General features: G+C 50.3%; 1 protein-coding gene across 1 annotated transcript in view; it reads right to left on the bottom strand.

Annotated features, from left to right (window-relative positions):
* The window catches only part of nrxn2b (neurexin 2b), a gene marked incomplete at its 3' end in the record, with an annotated part of 537657 nt that overhangs the window by 257803 nt on the left and 262779 nt on the right, over positions 1-17075 (bottom strand). The window contains exons 12-14 of the mRNA XM_084452184.1: positions 12249-12368; positions 10530-10911; positions 7449-7639 (exon numbers count right to left, since the gene is read on the bottom strand). Of these exons, the coding sequence (XP_084308310.1) occupies positions 7449-7639; positions 10530-10911; positions 12249-12368 (693 nt within the window). The remainder of the gene's footprint in view (positions 1-7448; positions 7640-10529; positions 10912-12248; positions 12369-17075) is intronic.

Here is a 17075-nt window from a genome sequence, read left to right on the forward strand (position 1 = left end):
ATGGTGGCCCCCTGTGCTAAGGCTGGTATTGTATGAGGATTAGCGAGTAGCGGACAGATTATAAGGGCTTTCTTCACACCGGGGCTGTGGAACCTGGCCACGGGGCGATCCGAACGGGTGATCTCGATTTTAGAGTCGTTGTCGGCGTTCGGCGGTAACGTGCACCCCCCCACCCCACCCCTTGTGGCGATCCGATTCGTCCCGCTGAGAGTTGAAAACAGACTTGTTTTGTTCGCTGCTCGGTTTGGCCCCGCGCTTCTGCGAGAGCGTGCGCTCGGGGAAATGTCTAGGAAACCAACTAGGGCCAGGTAGAATTAGAATCAGCTATGACTAATTAACAATCCCCTCCAGCTCGGAGTCGTTTTTCTTATCGACGTCCGACTTCTCTGTGGTTTACTTCCTCCCTCCGAGCCCACATTAAACTTTGACATTATTATCTGTGGCGTTGCTATTTCATCAGCGTAACGAGGCTGGGACGCCCCCCCCGGGGGCGAGTGAGCGAGCGTTGTTGTGTTGTGTTTGTTTATGTGTTCGTCTGTTTAAAAGGAGCCGCTTCCTGCTCGTACGGTACACGGCCGGCGCCTGGCGCCGTTTACCTCAGCTTTGCCTTCGGGAGGAAACTCGTAAGACGTCGCGGACACGTACGTAGCGCTCCCGCCTTCCTACGTCCACCGTGCGGCGCCTGCGTTAGCGCCGGTTGCGTCTGTGCACTCGATCGTATGGGTGTAGGTCTATTGTAATGGGTGTGAATCGCTGTGTCGGGCTGCTTCGGCAGGCTGCTCTCTTGCTCCCGAAGCCTGTATTGAAAAACGGATGAGACGCCGTGGCCTGATACAAACAGAGGGATAACAGAATCCCTTCAGCAAGAACAGGATTACAGTCCCCTCTATCACTGCCTCTCTAGACGCATTAAGGACCCCAAGACAAAAGGCCAATTGGTTTTGCAAGCCCGATTGGACGCTAATGTACTTTGGTAGATAAAACTAAGACCGGCCTTAATAGCCCCGAACAATATTTGCGAGAGAGAGAGAGAGAGGGGGGGGGGGAGAGAGAGAGAGAGAGAGGGAGACAGAGAGAGAGGGAGAGAGAGAGAGGGGGGGAGAGAGAGAGGGTGGGGAGAGAGAGAGAGAGAAGGTTGGGGAGAGAGAGAGAGGGGGGGGGAGAGAGGGGGGGGAGAGAGAGAGAGAGGGTGGGGAGAGAGAGGGGGGGGAGAGAGAGAGGGTGGGGAGAGAGAGAGAGGGGGGGAGAGAGAGGGAGGGAGAGAGAGAGGAAGAGGGAGAGAGAGAGAGAGGGGGGGAGAGAGAGAGAGGGTGGGGAGAGAGAGAGAGGGTGGGGAGAAAGAGAGAGAGAGAGAGAGGGAGAGAGAGAGTGAGAGAGAGAGAGAGAGAGAGAGAGAGAGAGAGAGAGAGAGAGAGTCAGGTAACAAGCTTAGCTGCGAAGTCCTGACACTCTTTCGTAGCCAGGCTACTGGGGAAAGACGAAAACATGTCCTGTCTTTTTATTTCTTCCGGGGCGTCTCGGCCGGGCTGGCCTCAGAGGGGACTGAGGGACACATCACAACCGAATCAAGGCTCCCGTTTTTCACGGTTCTAAACTGAGCCAGGCGCCCAACGGTGCTACTGCCATGCTAATGAATAATGAATCAAAGGCGCTACACATGTAAGGGCTTTCCCCCCAGAGCTAGCGATGGCCGCGACGACGCGGGGCACCATGGGAAAACGCCGCGGCCCGGCGTCCATCTTAGATCGGGCTCTCCACTGCTTTCGAGGGAGAGGGGGGGAGTGTTTCCTCATCTCCGGCGTCTGCGTATCTTCAGTAGCATCTGCTCCGGTGTGACGGCAGCTCCTCAGCGCGCGCAAACAAACGCGCATCCGCTCCGAGTCCCCAGAGGGCCCCGGGTGTTGTTGTCTCATCACACTTAAGCTGACAAAACAGGACACCTGAAGATTGTCCCCACTCCGAAAACAAGTACTTTCAAAAGAGGCTGAGAGAGAGAGAGAGACACGCACACAGACAGAGAAATAAAAACACAAGCGTTTTTCCCCGGGCAATTACACAGGTGAGGCCGTCAGTGTCTGAAGCGCCGACAGGGACGTGCTTGAAAGGAGCAGAGAGGGACAGAGAGGGACACCGCAGCCCTGGGACACGCCCCTGTTTGTTCCTCTGAGGAGTTACAATTCGCAAAGCTGTGTGCGACTTGCAGAACACGAGGGGCGGGACCCGGTTCGTGTGTGTGTGTGTGTGTGTGTGTGTATAAAGTATATGTTTGTGTGTGCATATATACACTGTTTTGTATTATATACTGTATATATATATAAAGTATATGTTTGTGTGCGCATACAGTGTGTCGTCCGGCGTACGCGAACGAGGGCCGCCGACCAAGACTCGGACGGCGCGGTCGAATGCGGTCCGACCTCCGTTTTCCTCCGCCTCGCCGTAGCCGAGACGGCGTCCTCCGCCTCGCTCCAGCTCTCCCGTGATCGACAGCCGCCGCCCGGGCCGCGGTCATCGGTCAGGGACGCACTTTTTGATAGAAGCCCCCGTCGACTGCAGCCGTCACACATTAGGGGCACGGTAGGACAGATATGTCGCCGTGGAAACAGCCATGACTCATGAACAGGGAGCTGGCTAAAAGTATGATGATAATTATTAGAGATTATAGTTAGTATTGGGTCTCGATGCAACACTTAATGAGCCACTTAAAGTAATAGTTCACAACAGCTTGATTTTCTCATATTTGAGGCCTACTTAATTCATTCTAATTATGTAGGGGATCAGGTGAGCTCAATTAGTCAGTGGGGAGCTAAATCATGCTTCTCTGAGTGTGGTCCTTCATTATCATGTAATATATCCTAAAATTACATTGGAACGAAGGACAAAAACAAGATGGTCGCTGGCCGCCAATAGATCTTCAACCAAACGGTCGATGAGTTTCTCTTTTATCCTTTTTGACCCGAAGCTCTCGTCTTCTAACTCTCACGCTCGAAATAATCTTGGAGCGGAGACGGTGTGGCCTGGACACTCTCCCTCTCTTCGCTGACCTTGTGTCCTTTTGTACCCGGTGTTGGAAGCTTGTCACTGTGCCACGCATCTATAACCTGCCCTCGTCTGATTAGCACACTGCACAGCATGGCAGAATACAAGCTTAATAGAGAGGGAGGGAGTGAGAGAGTGTGTGTGTGTGTGTGTGTGTGTGTGTGTGTGTGTGTGGGTGTGTGTGAGAGAGAAGGGGGTGGGTGTCCATCAATACATTGAGCGTGAACAGAGCCGACGGGGGCAAGCTTTTTGACTTCCCAGATCCTCCGGCAGCGCCCTGGGGCAGGCCCCCCCCTCCCCCCACGCCTTCCCTCCGTTACATAACCGAGCCCCACTCCCCTCTCCTCCCGCGAAGGAGACACGCGGCGCGAGTGAGTCAGCGCGAGTCGAGGAACTCGCTCTCGCACGCTGACGGACGTCACACACGCAAACACTGTTTGGACAGTTCCCAAAGCCCCCAACCCCCCCACACACACATACCCTTTTTCCAGACCCTTATTTTTCATCTGCGTCAGAGCCAGCGTTTTATATCTCCCCCTCCACCCTCTGTCTGTTTTTCCCTCCCTCTCTCTCTCTCTCTCTCTCTTCCACTCTCTCTGTCTGTCTCTCTTTCCCTCCCTCCCTCCCTCCCTCCCTCCCTCTCTCTCTCTCTCTCTCTCCCTCTCTCTCTCTCTCTCTCCCTCTCTCCCTCTCTCTCTGTCTCTCTCTCTCCCTCTCTGTGTCTCTTTGCCTCTCCCTCCCTCCTTCTCTCTCTCTCCCTCTCTCTCTCTGTCTCTCTCCCTCCCTCTCTCTCTCTTTCTGGGTCCTCTCTCAGACGCCGTCCGCACCACCACAATAAGACAGACACCCAGTGTCTTTTAAGTGTCTTTTAAGCTGAGCTATTATTTTAATTGGATGCACACTGAGGTGTTCTTTATCCTCTATCTTTTACATTGGCAGAGTTTTAAATAGAGGAAGAGAGACAGAGAGGAGAGACAGAGAGAGAGAGGGAGCTTTCGTCAACACCGTCATGTTCTATTCTTCCTTCAAACTTCCGGACGCAGATTTTGTTTATATTTGAGGGTTGATTGTTTGGGTTGGTCTGCTTGGTTGGGGACGTGGCCCGGGGATTGTGTTGCCAAGGTGGGATGAAGAACAATATCCCCCTTCAAGATGAGGATAGCATCTATTCATTTTCTTAAGCCTGTTGTTCACAAAAACTTGTACGTGCGTCTGATTGGTGCCACCTGTGTAATCAGTGAACGTCTGCATTGTGAATGTGCCAGTTTTGTTGTTGCCTGTCATTTTATAATTGTAACTTACTGAATTCTTATAAGTTTAGGCCTACTTCATAGGGGCATATTGAATGTATCTGATAATGCAACCTTGTATAGTTAATATGCGTATGTGTCTTTGAGAAGAATGCTGCTTGGAAATAAATAGCATTAGCTGTTGGAAAGCCAGGTCAGTTTTGGAAGCTGTACTGGTATTTAGCTCGATAGCTAATCATGTGTGCGCGACTAACGTTAGCTAGCCAGCTATATTGACCAGTTCGGCCTGTGATGACAAGGGGGCTGGACAGCACGGGGGGCGGGGCTGGAAAGGCCGGGGGGGAGGGGGGGGGGGGGGCTTGAGGTCTCCCGCCTCCCTTAAGCCGTGACATCGTCCTCCCTCCCCGTCTGGCTGTTCTTGTGTTCAGAACTCAACGCTGGCGCTGCACGCACGCGTTCATCCGTGCGCCGCTCGTACACTCACTCTCATTCATTTTGCTCGCCATGATGGTTTTGTTTGATTTAGTCTGAATTTCCTTAAATAAAAATGTGTTTTGTTCATTCTTCAGTCGTGCCTGTGCAAACCTGAGCCAGTTCATAACAGACCTAATATAAATGATGTGTTTCACAATAGCTAAATGCAGCTACAGTAGTTGTCTCTATCTATGACTCTCTATCAAATGAGCTTTATTAGCATTAAATGCAAATGGTAAATGGCTGCACTTATGTAGCGCTTTTCCACCTCAGCGGCACTCAAAGCGCTTTACAATGGCCTCTCATTCACCCATTCACACACACATTCACACACCAATGGCGGCAGCTGCCATGCAAGGCGCTAACCTGCTCATTGGGAGCAATTTGGGGTAAGTTGTCTTGCTCAAGGACACTTCGACAAGTGGACAGTCGGAGCTGGGATTCGGACCGCTGACCCTTCGATCATTGAACGACCCGCTCTACCAACTGAGCTACAGCAGCCCCAATACAATGGTATCTGATGCCAAGGCAAAATGGTGATAATCGAGAACAGGATACAACATGAAGATTGAAATTGTCTCTTTATCGATGTCTCTATCTGTGTGTGTATATGTTCACAATTAATGGGGGATATGGTTATTTAGGCTGGGGGAGTATCTATTGGTAAGATGCCAATGAAGTAGTCCACATACTAAACTAGTGCTAATAATTACAAAAGACGCCTCTAATGCCGCTGACCATGTGACTGAAAACCATTTGTATTTAATTGTTCTTTGTCTTTTTCCTTACTACATGTGTAGCCTTCAAATCCTTCCCTCCAAAAAGTTTAAATGAAATTACCAAATAAAATGTACTGATACTACAGATCTAGGTATTGGAATGTACAATTTTAACTGTACAATGTGTACGTTTCATGTTAGGTGTTGTATGAATGTACAGGTGTGACATTTGTGTGTACACATGTGTGTACAGTTTATGTATTGCACGATTTGCATGATTGTACAGTATCTATTATGTCGCGGCAGATTAGCGGTCGTCAATCCATTCACTAAACACTAAGCAACAGTCCAAATACTAAACCAAAGTGTAATGTGCATTTTTAGAATTGTTTGGTGTGTGTGGAGGATGACAGCAGTAGCCCAGAGGTTGAGGAGATGATTGCTGCCACTCGTTCCGGAACGTCAAACACGCTAACAGGATTACACCTGCTTTTGAGAGAATTTCACTGCAAAACATGAGGCGCGCTTTAATCCGCCGTTCCCATGCGTACAACGGAACGACCTAACCAGTCTCTCCTTGTGAATCTCCTACCAGCAACTCCCAGTTCTACCTCAACTCTCCCACAAATGCATATGCATGAGTAGGAAACTTGGCATTCTGGGAAGAACGCCGTGAGCCACGTGCGGTCTGTTCGTACACACGGCACCACGGCGTGTTTTTAGACGCCACGGCGTGTTTTTAGACGACACGTCGCAACGGAATAAGGCCTAAAACGGGCGCTAACACGTCAGTAGTATGGATGAAAATCTTACTTGGTTTAGTTTCGATTTCAAGAACACGCTGAGTGGTCGGTCAAGCTGGTTTCAAGCAAAGACAATAGGTTTATTCTGATTACGTTTTGCAAAGCGGACTCTGAAAACAGGAAGTGCTTCCTTCAGTCAGAGTGGCGAATCTGACTCGGGAGTGATACCTTATAACCTGAGAAAGGAAGTGACATGTTTCAGGATAAAGAGGACAGGGAAGTGATGTCACACAGAAACAAATTGTAGTTTTAACAGACTGATTCTAGAGGAACGAACTACAAAGTTAGAACAACAGGTAGGAAAACAGAAAAGACCAAATGGTGTGGGTAACATTAGTGAGACTGAAATTTCATTCACAGTAGCTACCGTAACCACACGCTTGCTCCTTTCTCTCTCAATCCTCGACATACCCAGGACTCTTTCGGTTTCGGTACTTTTGTTTTTAGCAACTCTTACAATCTCTTCTGTCACACGGTCCCGAAACCATCGTCTTCCTTGTGTTTGTCGCGTGATAAAGGGCTTTGAGAGTCAAGAGTTTCGCGCTGGATGGGAGCCAAGAACAGTTACTGCACATCTGCGCCGAAACGAGCAGAGAGACGTCGGGCTTGATGTGAATCCGTTTCTCCAGAGTCACAGCAGGGGGGGTCTCTCTTTTCTTCTTCCTCGGCTCCGGAGGCGTAACATCTCCCCATGCGCACGGGCGGGCGGCTGGCTTAGAACCAGCAGAATTATTTAACTGACTAAAAACGTGTAGGGTTGGAAAAAGGGAGGATGTTCCCTAAAACAGCTTCACATTTCCGATCCCAGCTGCAACTTGAGTGTAGAGAGGAAAATCTACACATGAAAGTACAGTTTAGGAAAACCAGACACCATGTGGGACACTAAGTCAGTGAATTAGGAAAACCTGGTCTACAGTAGGTACAGTAGGTCCATATGTGTGAGACCTGCAGACGGGTTAAACCTGGTTCAGGTAGGTTCATGTGTGTGAGACCTGCAGACAGAGGTACAGTACTGCTTGTTGGGAGTTTGAACATTGTTGTAAACCAAAATCGCCGGCAAAGACATTAGCACTGGAACGGCCCTGTAACAGGCAGTCGACAAGACAGGGAGAGATCATGAAGATGGCGGTGAAGAAGTTAACCCTGGCTGGGAGACCGCCGCTTACCTTTGAGGTCCAGGTTGCGGGCGCCATTGGAGTGCTGAGTGACGGTGCGTGAGTCGATCTTGAGCGTGTGCACGTTGTTGGCGTCCCGGGAGACCACCACGTTGTGCCATTGGTTGTCGTTGAGCGGCTTGTCCGAGTTGCCCTTCATGAGCGAGGGGCCGTTGCCGAGGTCAAAGACGTAGTGGACGTAGCTGCGGAGGGAGGAGAGCTCGATGAGTGATGTGTGTGTGTGTGTGTGTGTGTGTGTGTGTGCTTAGGAGAGGGAGTACAGGACGTGTGTGCGAGACAGACAGATTCAAGTGTGTCAGATGCAGACGGATTCGAGGACACCATTTTTCAACGGGAAATAATTGACATTTATTGTATCGTAATGTGAACAAGCAGATGTGCTAACATGCTAGCGGACGTTATTTTGTCGTATTGTGCGCCTGACAACATGGCAACGGTGTGTACGAACAGACCGCACATGGGTCAAACTGCATTCTGCCTGGCGCAGGCCCACAGAAGGGAAAGTTGCGCTTTCCTACTCATGCGTATGCATCCAGGGAGGGTCGAGGGTCAGGGGGGGGCGTGAACGCGCACACGTTTTATGAACTGCATGTGGGGGGGTAATTATTATTCAATATGTTTCACAATACGGTACTTGTGCAAAACTGATATTTACGACCTCGGGGCATAGCCCACTAACCAAATTGGTCTCAGATGGATTTAATAAGTCTTGATGTATTACAGCCTGAAATTATTCGAATGCAGTAAATTACGACTATAACGTTGATTAAAACTGAAGCATTCATAATGCAGACATTCATTGATTACAATTGGCACCATTCAGTGCTATACTTGTAAATAATTGTCTTCAGAACATGAATAGATGATGGTGATAGCCTACAATGCACTTGCAAACAAAATCCATCGCCAACAGCCATGACCAGCCTAAAGATAGCCTATCACGTCAGTCCTCATAATTCAACACTGTCAATTACCCAGAGGCCACCTAATTATGGACAAAGCAAGACTGCGTACTGCGAGTCGCTATATTTTCCCCGCCCACATTGCGGTTTGAGGGCGGTGACGTGCGCCGATTGCGCACTGAGGCGCGTGTTTTGTACATCCGACGCAAAGTGAGGACGCACAGCGCGCGCTTTCTGCGGACCGCCCAAGGCGCTGCTGTGTACAGTACGCTGCGCTCGCAAACGTTAGCACATCTGCCCCTTAGATCCATGCAGCGCTTCACTTTATGGAAAATGTCATCGCTTCTGTCATTCTTCTAAAAAAAATCCCTTCCAGAACAGTATTTCTAGAGTTCAGAGAAAGAATGTGGCATTATCAATTTGGCACTTTTACCAATTTATCGTCATACAACTGAATGAAAAGTGGCGAGACGAAGGTAGCAGGATGAGGGATGTGAACACCAGCCAGGACCCGTCCTCCTCGGTCAGCTCTGGCAGGAGGACGGGGTCGAGAGGTTACTTTCCCCTCAACGTCTGCCCACCCTTCACTACCTCTTTCACTTGCTTGTTTCTCTCTCTCTCCCCCTATATCTCTCTTTCTCTCTCTCTTTCTCTCTCTCTATCTCTCCCCCTCTCTCTCTTTCTCTCCCTCCCCTATCTCTCTCTTTCTCTCTCTCCCCCTATCTCTCTCTCCCCCTATCTCTCTCTTTCTCTCTCTCCCCCTATCTCTCTCTTTCTCTCTCTCCTCCCATCTCTCTCTTTTCTCTCTCCCCCTATCTCCCTCTCTGTCTTTCTCTCTCCCCTATCTCTCTCTTACTCTCTCCTCTCTCTCTCTCTCTCCCCCTATCTCTCTCTTTCCCTCTCCCCCTATCTCTCTCTTTCTCTCTCTCCTCTCTCTCTTTCTTTCTCTCTCTCTCTCTCTCGATCCCCCCCTATCTCTCTCTTTCTCTCTCCCCTGTCTCTCTCTTTCTCTCTCTCTCTCTCTCTCTCTCTCCTTCTCTAACTCTCTCTCTCTCTCACCCAATCCATCGAGCCTGGGGCTGCCAAGATTACTTGTTTCCTTCCTGCAGACAAAATGGCTGTCTGTCATGTGCCGGGTTAAGACTATTGTGTGCAGTGTTTATCCTGTCTCTATTCCGCCCTCCCTGTTCTGGCTCGCTGAAAGAGGCGGTCCGGGCCCTGCGTTCGCTAACAATGCTAGTCTGGGACGAGGAAAGGCTTGGGGATTCATCATAACAAGCATTTTTCCGACCTCGGAGCAAGAGCTTAACAAATGCATTGCTTTGTATGTCTATCAGAGGCATGCTATTCACAAACACGCCATTCGAAACCGTTTATTCAGGATTAAAAAAACGAATCAGAATCGATTCATGAATCCCAAAATCGATCTTTTATTTAATGAATGAATGAATAAATGAAGGAATGAATAGTTCATTCATTCATTCAATGATTCATTCATTAATTTTTGGAATGGAATCGATACTGAGCCCTAGTATTGATGTGTTGCATAACTTGGCAGTCATGTAATTAAGGTTACAGCAAAAAAAAAGCACTAGTAACACTAACCGAATCGATATTGAATCGAATCGAATCGTTTTAATCGATTCTGAACCTTGTGAATCGGAATCGAATCAATTCTTGAAATTCAAATCGATACCCAGCCCTAGCGCGCACTGCAACAGACTCCGCGAACGCCTTCTGCAGAGCGCGGCGGCGCTTAGTACGGGTCAATACGCCGCACGCTTCCGGGAGCGCGTCAGATATACATCAGAGCGGTTTCCCCAACGTCTCTTCCACGCCCATAAAACCTGTTTTCACCATTCAGTAGCGCCATAAACCAAACGGATCGTTATCGCGCCCCCAGAGTCCCACGGGGCCCCCCCCTCCCCCAGCGAGCAGTGATTCACGGAGCCGCCGGTCCCCGTCCTAAATTATCTCCCCCTCAGCTCTGCCTTACTGTAATTACATCCTCCCGTTAATCTCAACCTTCCCAATGAAACCCCCCCCCCTTCGGAGAACGGTCGGTCCCTAGCACCTCTCCTCACTGCGCTCAACGCACACCGTCCCCGATAGCGACATCACTACGGCGCGGCGACACCACGCGACCCGGCCGAAAGCGGGCGGCGCTCACCCTTTGACCAGCTCCACGACGATGAAATCGCTGCCGTCCCCCGAGTTGAAGAGCAGCAGGCCGTCCGAGGTGGTGGTCTTGAACTGGAAGAAGAGGTGCATGGAGGCGTAGGCCTGCAGCGTGGCCAGCGCCAGGTAGCTGCCCTTCGTCCGGAAGGTGACCGGGTCGGCGATGATGTGGCGCATGCCGAAGCGGGCGTTGAGCTCGCAGTAGGAGATGTCGCCGTTCTTGCACTGGTCGAGGTACGGGACGCCGTTGAAGGCCAGGCCCTGCAGGTGGCCGATGAAGTTGGAGGGCACCACCGAGATGAAGCGGCGCTCCGTCATGATGCCCGTCTCGATGTTGTGGAACTCCAGGCGGGTGTGGGCGCCGGTCATCTGGCCTGGGGGGGGGGGGGGGGGAGGGGGGAGGGGGGTGAGTGGATGGTAGCATGTCCATACTGAATAGGAGGAACTTAAAGGTGCAATGGTCAAGATTTCGATGTAGACGAATCATTTAAAAAACAAAACAAATCCCCCCCCCCCCCCCCCAAAACAACATCCACAGGACTTTTAGAAAGGTCCAGAATACATGTATCCCCCCCCAAAAAAAAGTATTGATTTAGAATTTATCATTCAAAAAACAAAAACGGTTGACAGTGTCGAAATGAATGTTTTGTTTACCTCAGTCTGAGATGTGAGAGGTTTGGTTCCCACCTTCTAGCAAGGCTCGTGAGCCAACAGTATTACGACGTTGGCACCATATGGTATGTAGATGGGAGCGATCAGGAGCTCTAATACTATTGCCTCATGAGCCTTGTTAGAGTTATGCTTTTTTAATGATTAGTCTACATCAAAATATTGCCTACTGTAGGCAGCAAAACAGTACATTCCTTATGTGCCGTTTTCAAACCTGCATACGTACGACGATGCAACATATTCTTGCCAATGTCCAATAATGGCCGCTCTGCCTCACCCACATCCTGTTAATGTGTCCTCAGATTATGTGCGCACAATGTGATGATGCGCTTGATAGCAATGTGCAGTAATGAGCACGTCCTGGATGCCTATTAAAAACCCCTCAGCCTGAAACTCCGCCTGCCCTGCCAGGGTTATTCTCCCGGGCGCGGCGCCACACGCCACAACCGGTTCCAACTGTCTGCAGCTGGGATCTGCCTCACTTCACAGGGTCAAACCGCGCCTCGGGACGCACCTCTCCTCTCACCTCTCCTCTCCTCCACCCTCCCCTCCCCGCGCCCCCGGGAAGCCCCGCCCTCTCCTGTCTCCCTCCCCAAGCCGTTGTTCCGCTGATCAAAATGGCCGCCCGCTCCATCTCTCCACTTCTCCACCTCCATCTCTCCATCCATCCATCCATTTCTCCATCCCTCCACCTCTCTACCCCTCCACCTCTCCATCCCTCCACCTCTCCATCCCTCTACCTCTTCATCCCTCCACTTCTCAATCTCCCCATCTCTCCATCCCTCCACCTCTCCATCCCTCCACTTCTCCATCTCCCCATCTCTCCATCCCTCCACCTCTCCATCCCTCCACTTCTCCATCTCCCCATCTCTCCATCCCTCCACCTCTCCATCCTTCCATCCCTCCACCTCTCCATCCCTCCACCTCTCCATCTCTCCATCCCTCCACCTCTCCATCTCTCTATCCCTCCACTTCTCCATCCCTCCACCTCTCCATCCCTCCCCCTCTCCAGCCCTGCCTGGGTCATGTGTGAGACTCGTACCCTCCACTGTGACGTTGTCTACGGAGAGCTGCAGGTTCTTCCCTCGCCGGACCACCTTCACGGTGTGCCACTCGTTGTCGTTGAGCTTCTGCCCCGCGAAGAGGGTCTCCGGCCCTTTACCTGTTAGGGAGGGGGCGGGGGGGGGGGGGGGGGGGAGTCAGGTCACCCAGAAGGCTGGCGCTCGGGGGGGCGGTGTAGTACAGGGCAACTACTAGATCACAGGGGACGTTGAACAGTATGGTGTACTGTATTTATAGAGAAAACCTGCGTGCTCATTCAACACAGGCGCGCACACTCACTCTCACACACACATCCACACACACACACAAACGCACACGATTTCAATGAGACACTGACATAAAAAGACACTCACTTTCACACGCACACCCAGACAAACAAACAAACCGACACACGCACGTACAAATAACTCAAAGACACAAAAGGAATGGTGAAAAGAAAGATGAATTCTGTACGATGAAAGAAGTTGAAGTTGTCGTGGAAGTCAATCGGCCCCAGCGGGGTGCCGTCAAAGAACAACCTCAAAAATGTTAAAATGAGCCTGCCGATGTAAACATGTCACCGTCACAACAGTAAAGTAGCCTCTCACTGAGCTTCAGAACACTACATCAGCCTATCACTGAGCTTCAGAACACTACATCAGCCTATCACTGAGCTTCAGAACACTACATCAGCCTATCACTGAGCTTCAGAACACTACGGCAGCCTATCACTGAGCTCGTCTGAACATTGTACAGCACTCTTTCGCAGTCTCTTCGAGTGAGAAAGGGTCTTAAACACGGCTGCTCTTCCCTTCCACTCCTCTCCCTTCCTCTCCCTCCCTCTCCTATTTTACCACCCTCCTCTCTTCTTTCACTCCTGTACAAGCATGAAAATTACAGTTTTGGCTTCATATGTAAAGGGTGGAATTGCTTATTTAGGTCAGATTTACAGTGTGCCCCCCCCCCCTCCCCTCCTCTCTCTCTTCAGCTGAGGTTTTGCTATTTATATCTTTCTAATGACACGGCCCGATTATATACAGTGCGTCAGGGGGTTGCGTTAAGTGACAGCGCGGAAGACAAACTGCGTTTTCAGCAGAATCGATTGAATCTGTCCATCATTTCAATTCTACGACGAGTCCACGGGGTCGGCCTGCGCGCCCGCGAGGGAGAGAGCGAGTCACAGTCGCGGCTAATGCTAATCGCTCGCTAACATCTGCGCCACTTTTCACAGCCTGGGAGAAAATGTTCTCTTCAAAAGAGAACCGTTAGGAGGAATAAATTAGAAAATGAACCAGAGGTAAAAAATCTATTGCACTTTAAAATAAAACACACAGCGGATGGCTGATATCAAGGTACAGTAAAAGCTTCTGGCAGCTGGTGGTCGACGTGTTATGGTGGAAGTCCGGGAAGCACTCACCAAGAAAATGATGGTCACGTCTGAGAATTATAGGTGTGTGAAGAAAGGGACTTTAATGAGGGGAATCTTCCACATGGCTGACCACATCGAAATAAACAGTGCCTTAAGGTAACCAGTCACTTCCATTCAACCACCTACAAGCTGTTGTGTACTGGAACACGACCATATTTTCAGTTTTTTGTTTTGTTTTGACATGTTTGTTTAAAAAAAAAAAAAAAAAGATTATGAAGATCTATTTGTTTATGCATGAGGCGGGTTCGATAGTACGGAGGCTTCTCTGTGACAGGCAGCGAGTGCTAGTGGAGGCTGGCTACAGCTCGCTAGCCCTAGGTGTTCTGCTGCGATGATGAAGTATATCTCGGTGGAATGCAATTGTCCCCCCAGTTCTGTGTGAAATGATTTACTTTCGAGGAAAAAGGTTCCATCAATTGATAGCGCCCGAGCCCCCAGCCCGCACGCGCGCGCGCGCGCCGGAGAATCGTTTTCCCATTTCATGTGGGGTAGCCTTTCTCCTTGACTTTTGTCTCAAAATACAGCGCGGGGAATTGGATACGGAGACTTTTAATCACACTGGCTGTATGTATGAAGTAAATACGAGGAAAACGCCTGCTACTGCAGAGAGAGAGAGAGAGAGAGAGAGAGAATGAAAGGGATTATTAGAGAGACGGAGAGAACTTGAAGAAAAGGGAGAACGAAAAAGAATTTTGATGGGGGAAGAAATGATGGGTGAGAAAGGGGTGAGAAAAGAGAGTATGAGGGTGTGAGAGAGAGAGAGTGTACCCGGAACAATACAGTGTGATGTATGAGGATGGCTTTTTAGATGGAGGTGCAGTGTTATTCATCATGCATGACCACTAGGGGGCATATGAGAGCCCAAGGGCACGCTGCCCTGGGGGGCAAAACCCCAGCAAGACAGGCAATATCAGACTAACTAAATATAGCACCTCCGCTGCCAAGGGAAGACCGCCGAGGGCCAGAGACGGCCTCTAGCGCGTTCGACGTGACCGGCCAATCCTGGTCCCACAGGCTCTAGGAGCCGCCCAACAGGAAGTAGATACTGTCCTGAAAACAAGGTGCTATGCAGAACTATTTGTAATGGAAAAACCCTCTGGAAAAAAAAAGGTAAGGCCCCAGAGCTATTTTCAGCTCCGTAAGGGGCTTCATAAGAACCCATACGGTTCTCTCGGACCTGGAAAAGGGTTCTGCACGGAACCGTACAGACCCGAACAGGGTCACGAAGGGATCTGACTGTGTATCAGCACGTATTTACCGCCCCTGACCCTCGCTGCCTCTTACCCAAACTCAACACGGATTCAAACTAGCAACCCATGACGGAACCGGTCGGCCCAGGCCTATTGCGCAACGGCGTTCTGGAGAGTTAGCGGGGAGTTAGTTGCGACCGGAGGACTCTTCCCTCTGCATAATTGGGGCGCCGCCCTCCGACGGTGAGGGCGATACCGCACCCCGATGCCCCGGTAACGCACGGCCTGACGGCCCGTGAGCGCTGACACACACACACACACACTCATCTCTACGGAAACAAGGGGGACCGCAGGTAATCATTGGGTGCGTTAAGTAACTGAGCGGCTCAGCTTCGCTCAGAGGGTAGAACACACTTAACAGGTCGCTCAGACTGATCTGCTCAGAGCGAAGTGAGCACTTCTAAACTACAATCGGTCTGAGCAAGCACAAAAGAAGATGGATCCCAAAAGGATGCTCGCACACCTCTCCAGTGCTGATGGCACACTAATGGCATCCGTTTTAGTGACCGAAGAGGAAATGAGTCGCATACTGTAGATCATGGGTTCCCAAACTCCATCAATGTGGGCCTCCTCTCTGAAAAGAGTGACACACCAGTGCCCCCCCCCCCAACCCCCCAAATGTGTCCATTTTGCAAGGCAGCGTTAGCTAGCCCATAACGTTACACAGCTAAGTTAGCTCAGTGGCACCTGTTGCTAGTTAACGTTATGACGTTTTCGCACAATACATTCATGCCTGCGGGGGGAGGCTCTCTCTGCACTATCCACAAATTTAGAATACATCTCTCCCATTATTTATTTCTATTTTCTGACCTTTAAAATCACGTCTCATTCATAAAAAACAGAAATTTCTAAAATAAAAACATGTTTTTCCTTCTTTTTTTTCTAACCATCCCTCCGCGCCTCCCCTGAATTTCTTTGGGGCCCCCCAGGGGAGGCCCGCCTCACAGTTTGGGAGGTTAACGCACCTACAGTACTACTGCTTTTTGCAAAGCCATTTTCAGTGAATGTTTTTGACATATGACGGTTGATCAGCGCTCAGAATGAGCAGAACGTTAAGTGTTTTATAAAATGCGCTCACAGGGAGCATTCTAAGCGTGAGCGCTCAGTTACTTAACGCGCCCATTAAAACGGCCCGGCAACGCAATTAAGTCTCGTCGTCGCACTCTCGCCCGATCTCTCTTCTCTTTGTGAACTCGTGACGGGAGAGGTGCGCTGATTGTGTGTGTATCTCTTTGTTTATTTTGACACCCCCCCCCCCCTCCGCCGTCATAATTATTCCTCTGATTGTCGATCACCCTGTCATGCAGGTATTTATGCGAGGCGAGCCCGGGGGATGGGGTACTAAAAATTAGTGATGGAGCTGAACGCTCGGTTGTGGGTTGTCTCCTGTCGGCGTCGTCGTGTGCAGGAAATGAAATGTGTTTCCATGTCGTTGAGTTATTACACGTTCTCTGATGACTGCAGTGTTGCCATGTAAACAGCCGAGATGAATCCAATGTAATCAACAAAAACAGACTGAATGAATGGCTGTGGATTGGGTAGCGCTCAGTACCTGCAAGCGCTGACTTAGGATCAGGGCACTCATCTGAATGTCCTACTGCCGCGGTTGGGATGAGATGTAAAGCTGATCATGGGTCAGGGACAAATGCACTATTCCCAATATTCCAAATAGTTGCATCCTTCCCTAAACTCCTTTCTTGAAAGAATGCTGGATCTGACATGAATGGATTGGTCAAAGCAAGCTATCCACAACACTGATCTCATCTGTCAAGTCAAATTATATCAAAATGTGCTTAAAGGAGAGAACGGAAAAAGAAAGGTAGGAAGAAGGAAGGAAGGAAGGAAGGAAGGAAGGAAGGAAGGAAGGAAGGAAGGAAGGAATAAAGGAATAAAGGAAGGAAAGAGAGAAAGAAGGAGGGAGGGAAGGAAGGAAGGAAGGAAGGACAGAAGGAGGGAAGGAAGGAAGAAATAAAGGAAGGAAAGAGAGAAAGAAGGAGGGAGGGGAGGAAGGAAGGAAGGAAGTCAGTCTTAATGAGCAGAGGAGTTACAGGGTCAGCGCTACGCAGCCGAGAGGTGGGAGGGCCTGGCGAGGAGCGCAGGACCGCATCACCAGAGCGCCGCGCCGCCGCCGCCGCTTGCGCCCGTCAGG

The sequence above is a fragment of the Borostomias antarcticus genome (genome assembly GCF_949987555.1).
Source record: "Borostomias antarcticus genome assembly, chromosome: 17".
Classification (NCBI taxonomy): domain Eukaryota; kingdom Metazoa; phylum Chordata; class Actinopteri; order Stomiiformes; family Stomiidae; genus Borostomias; species Borostomias antarcticus.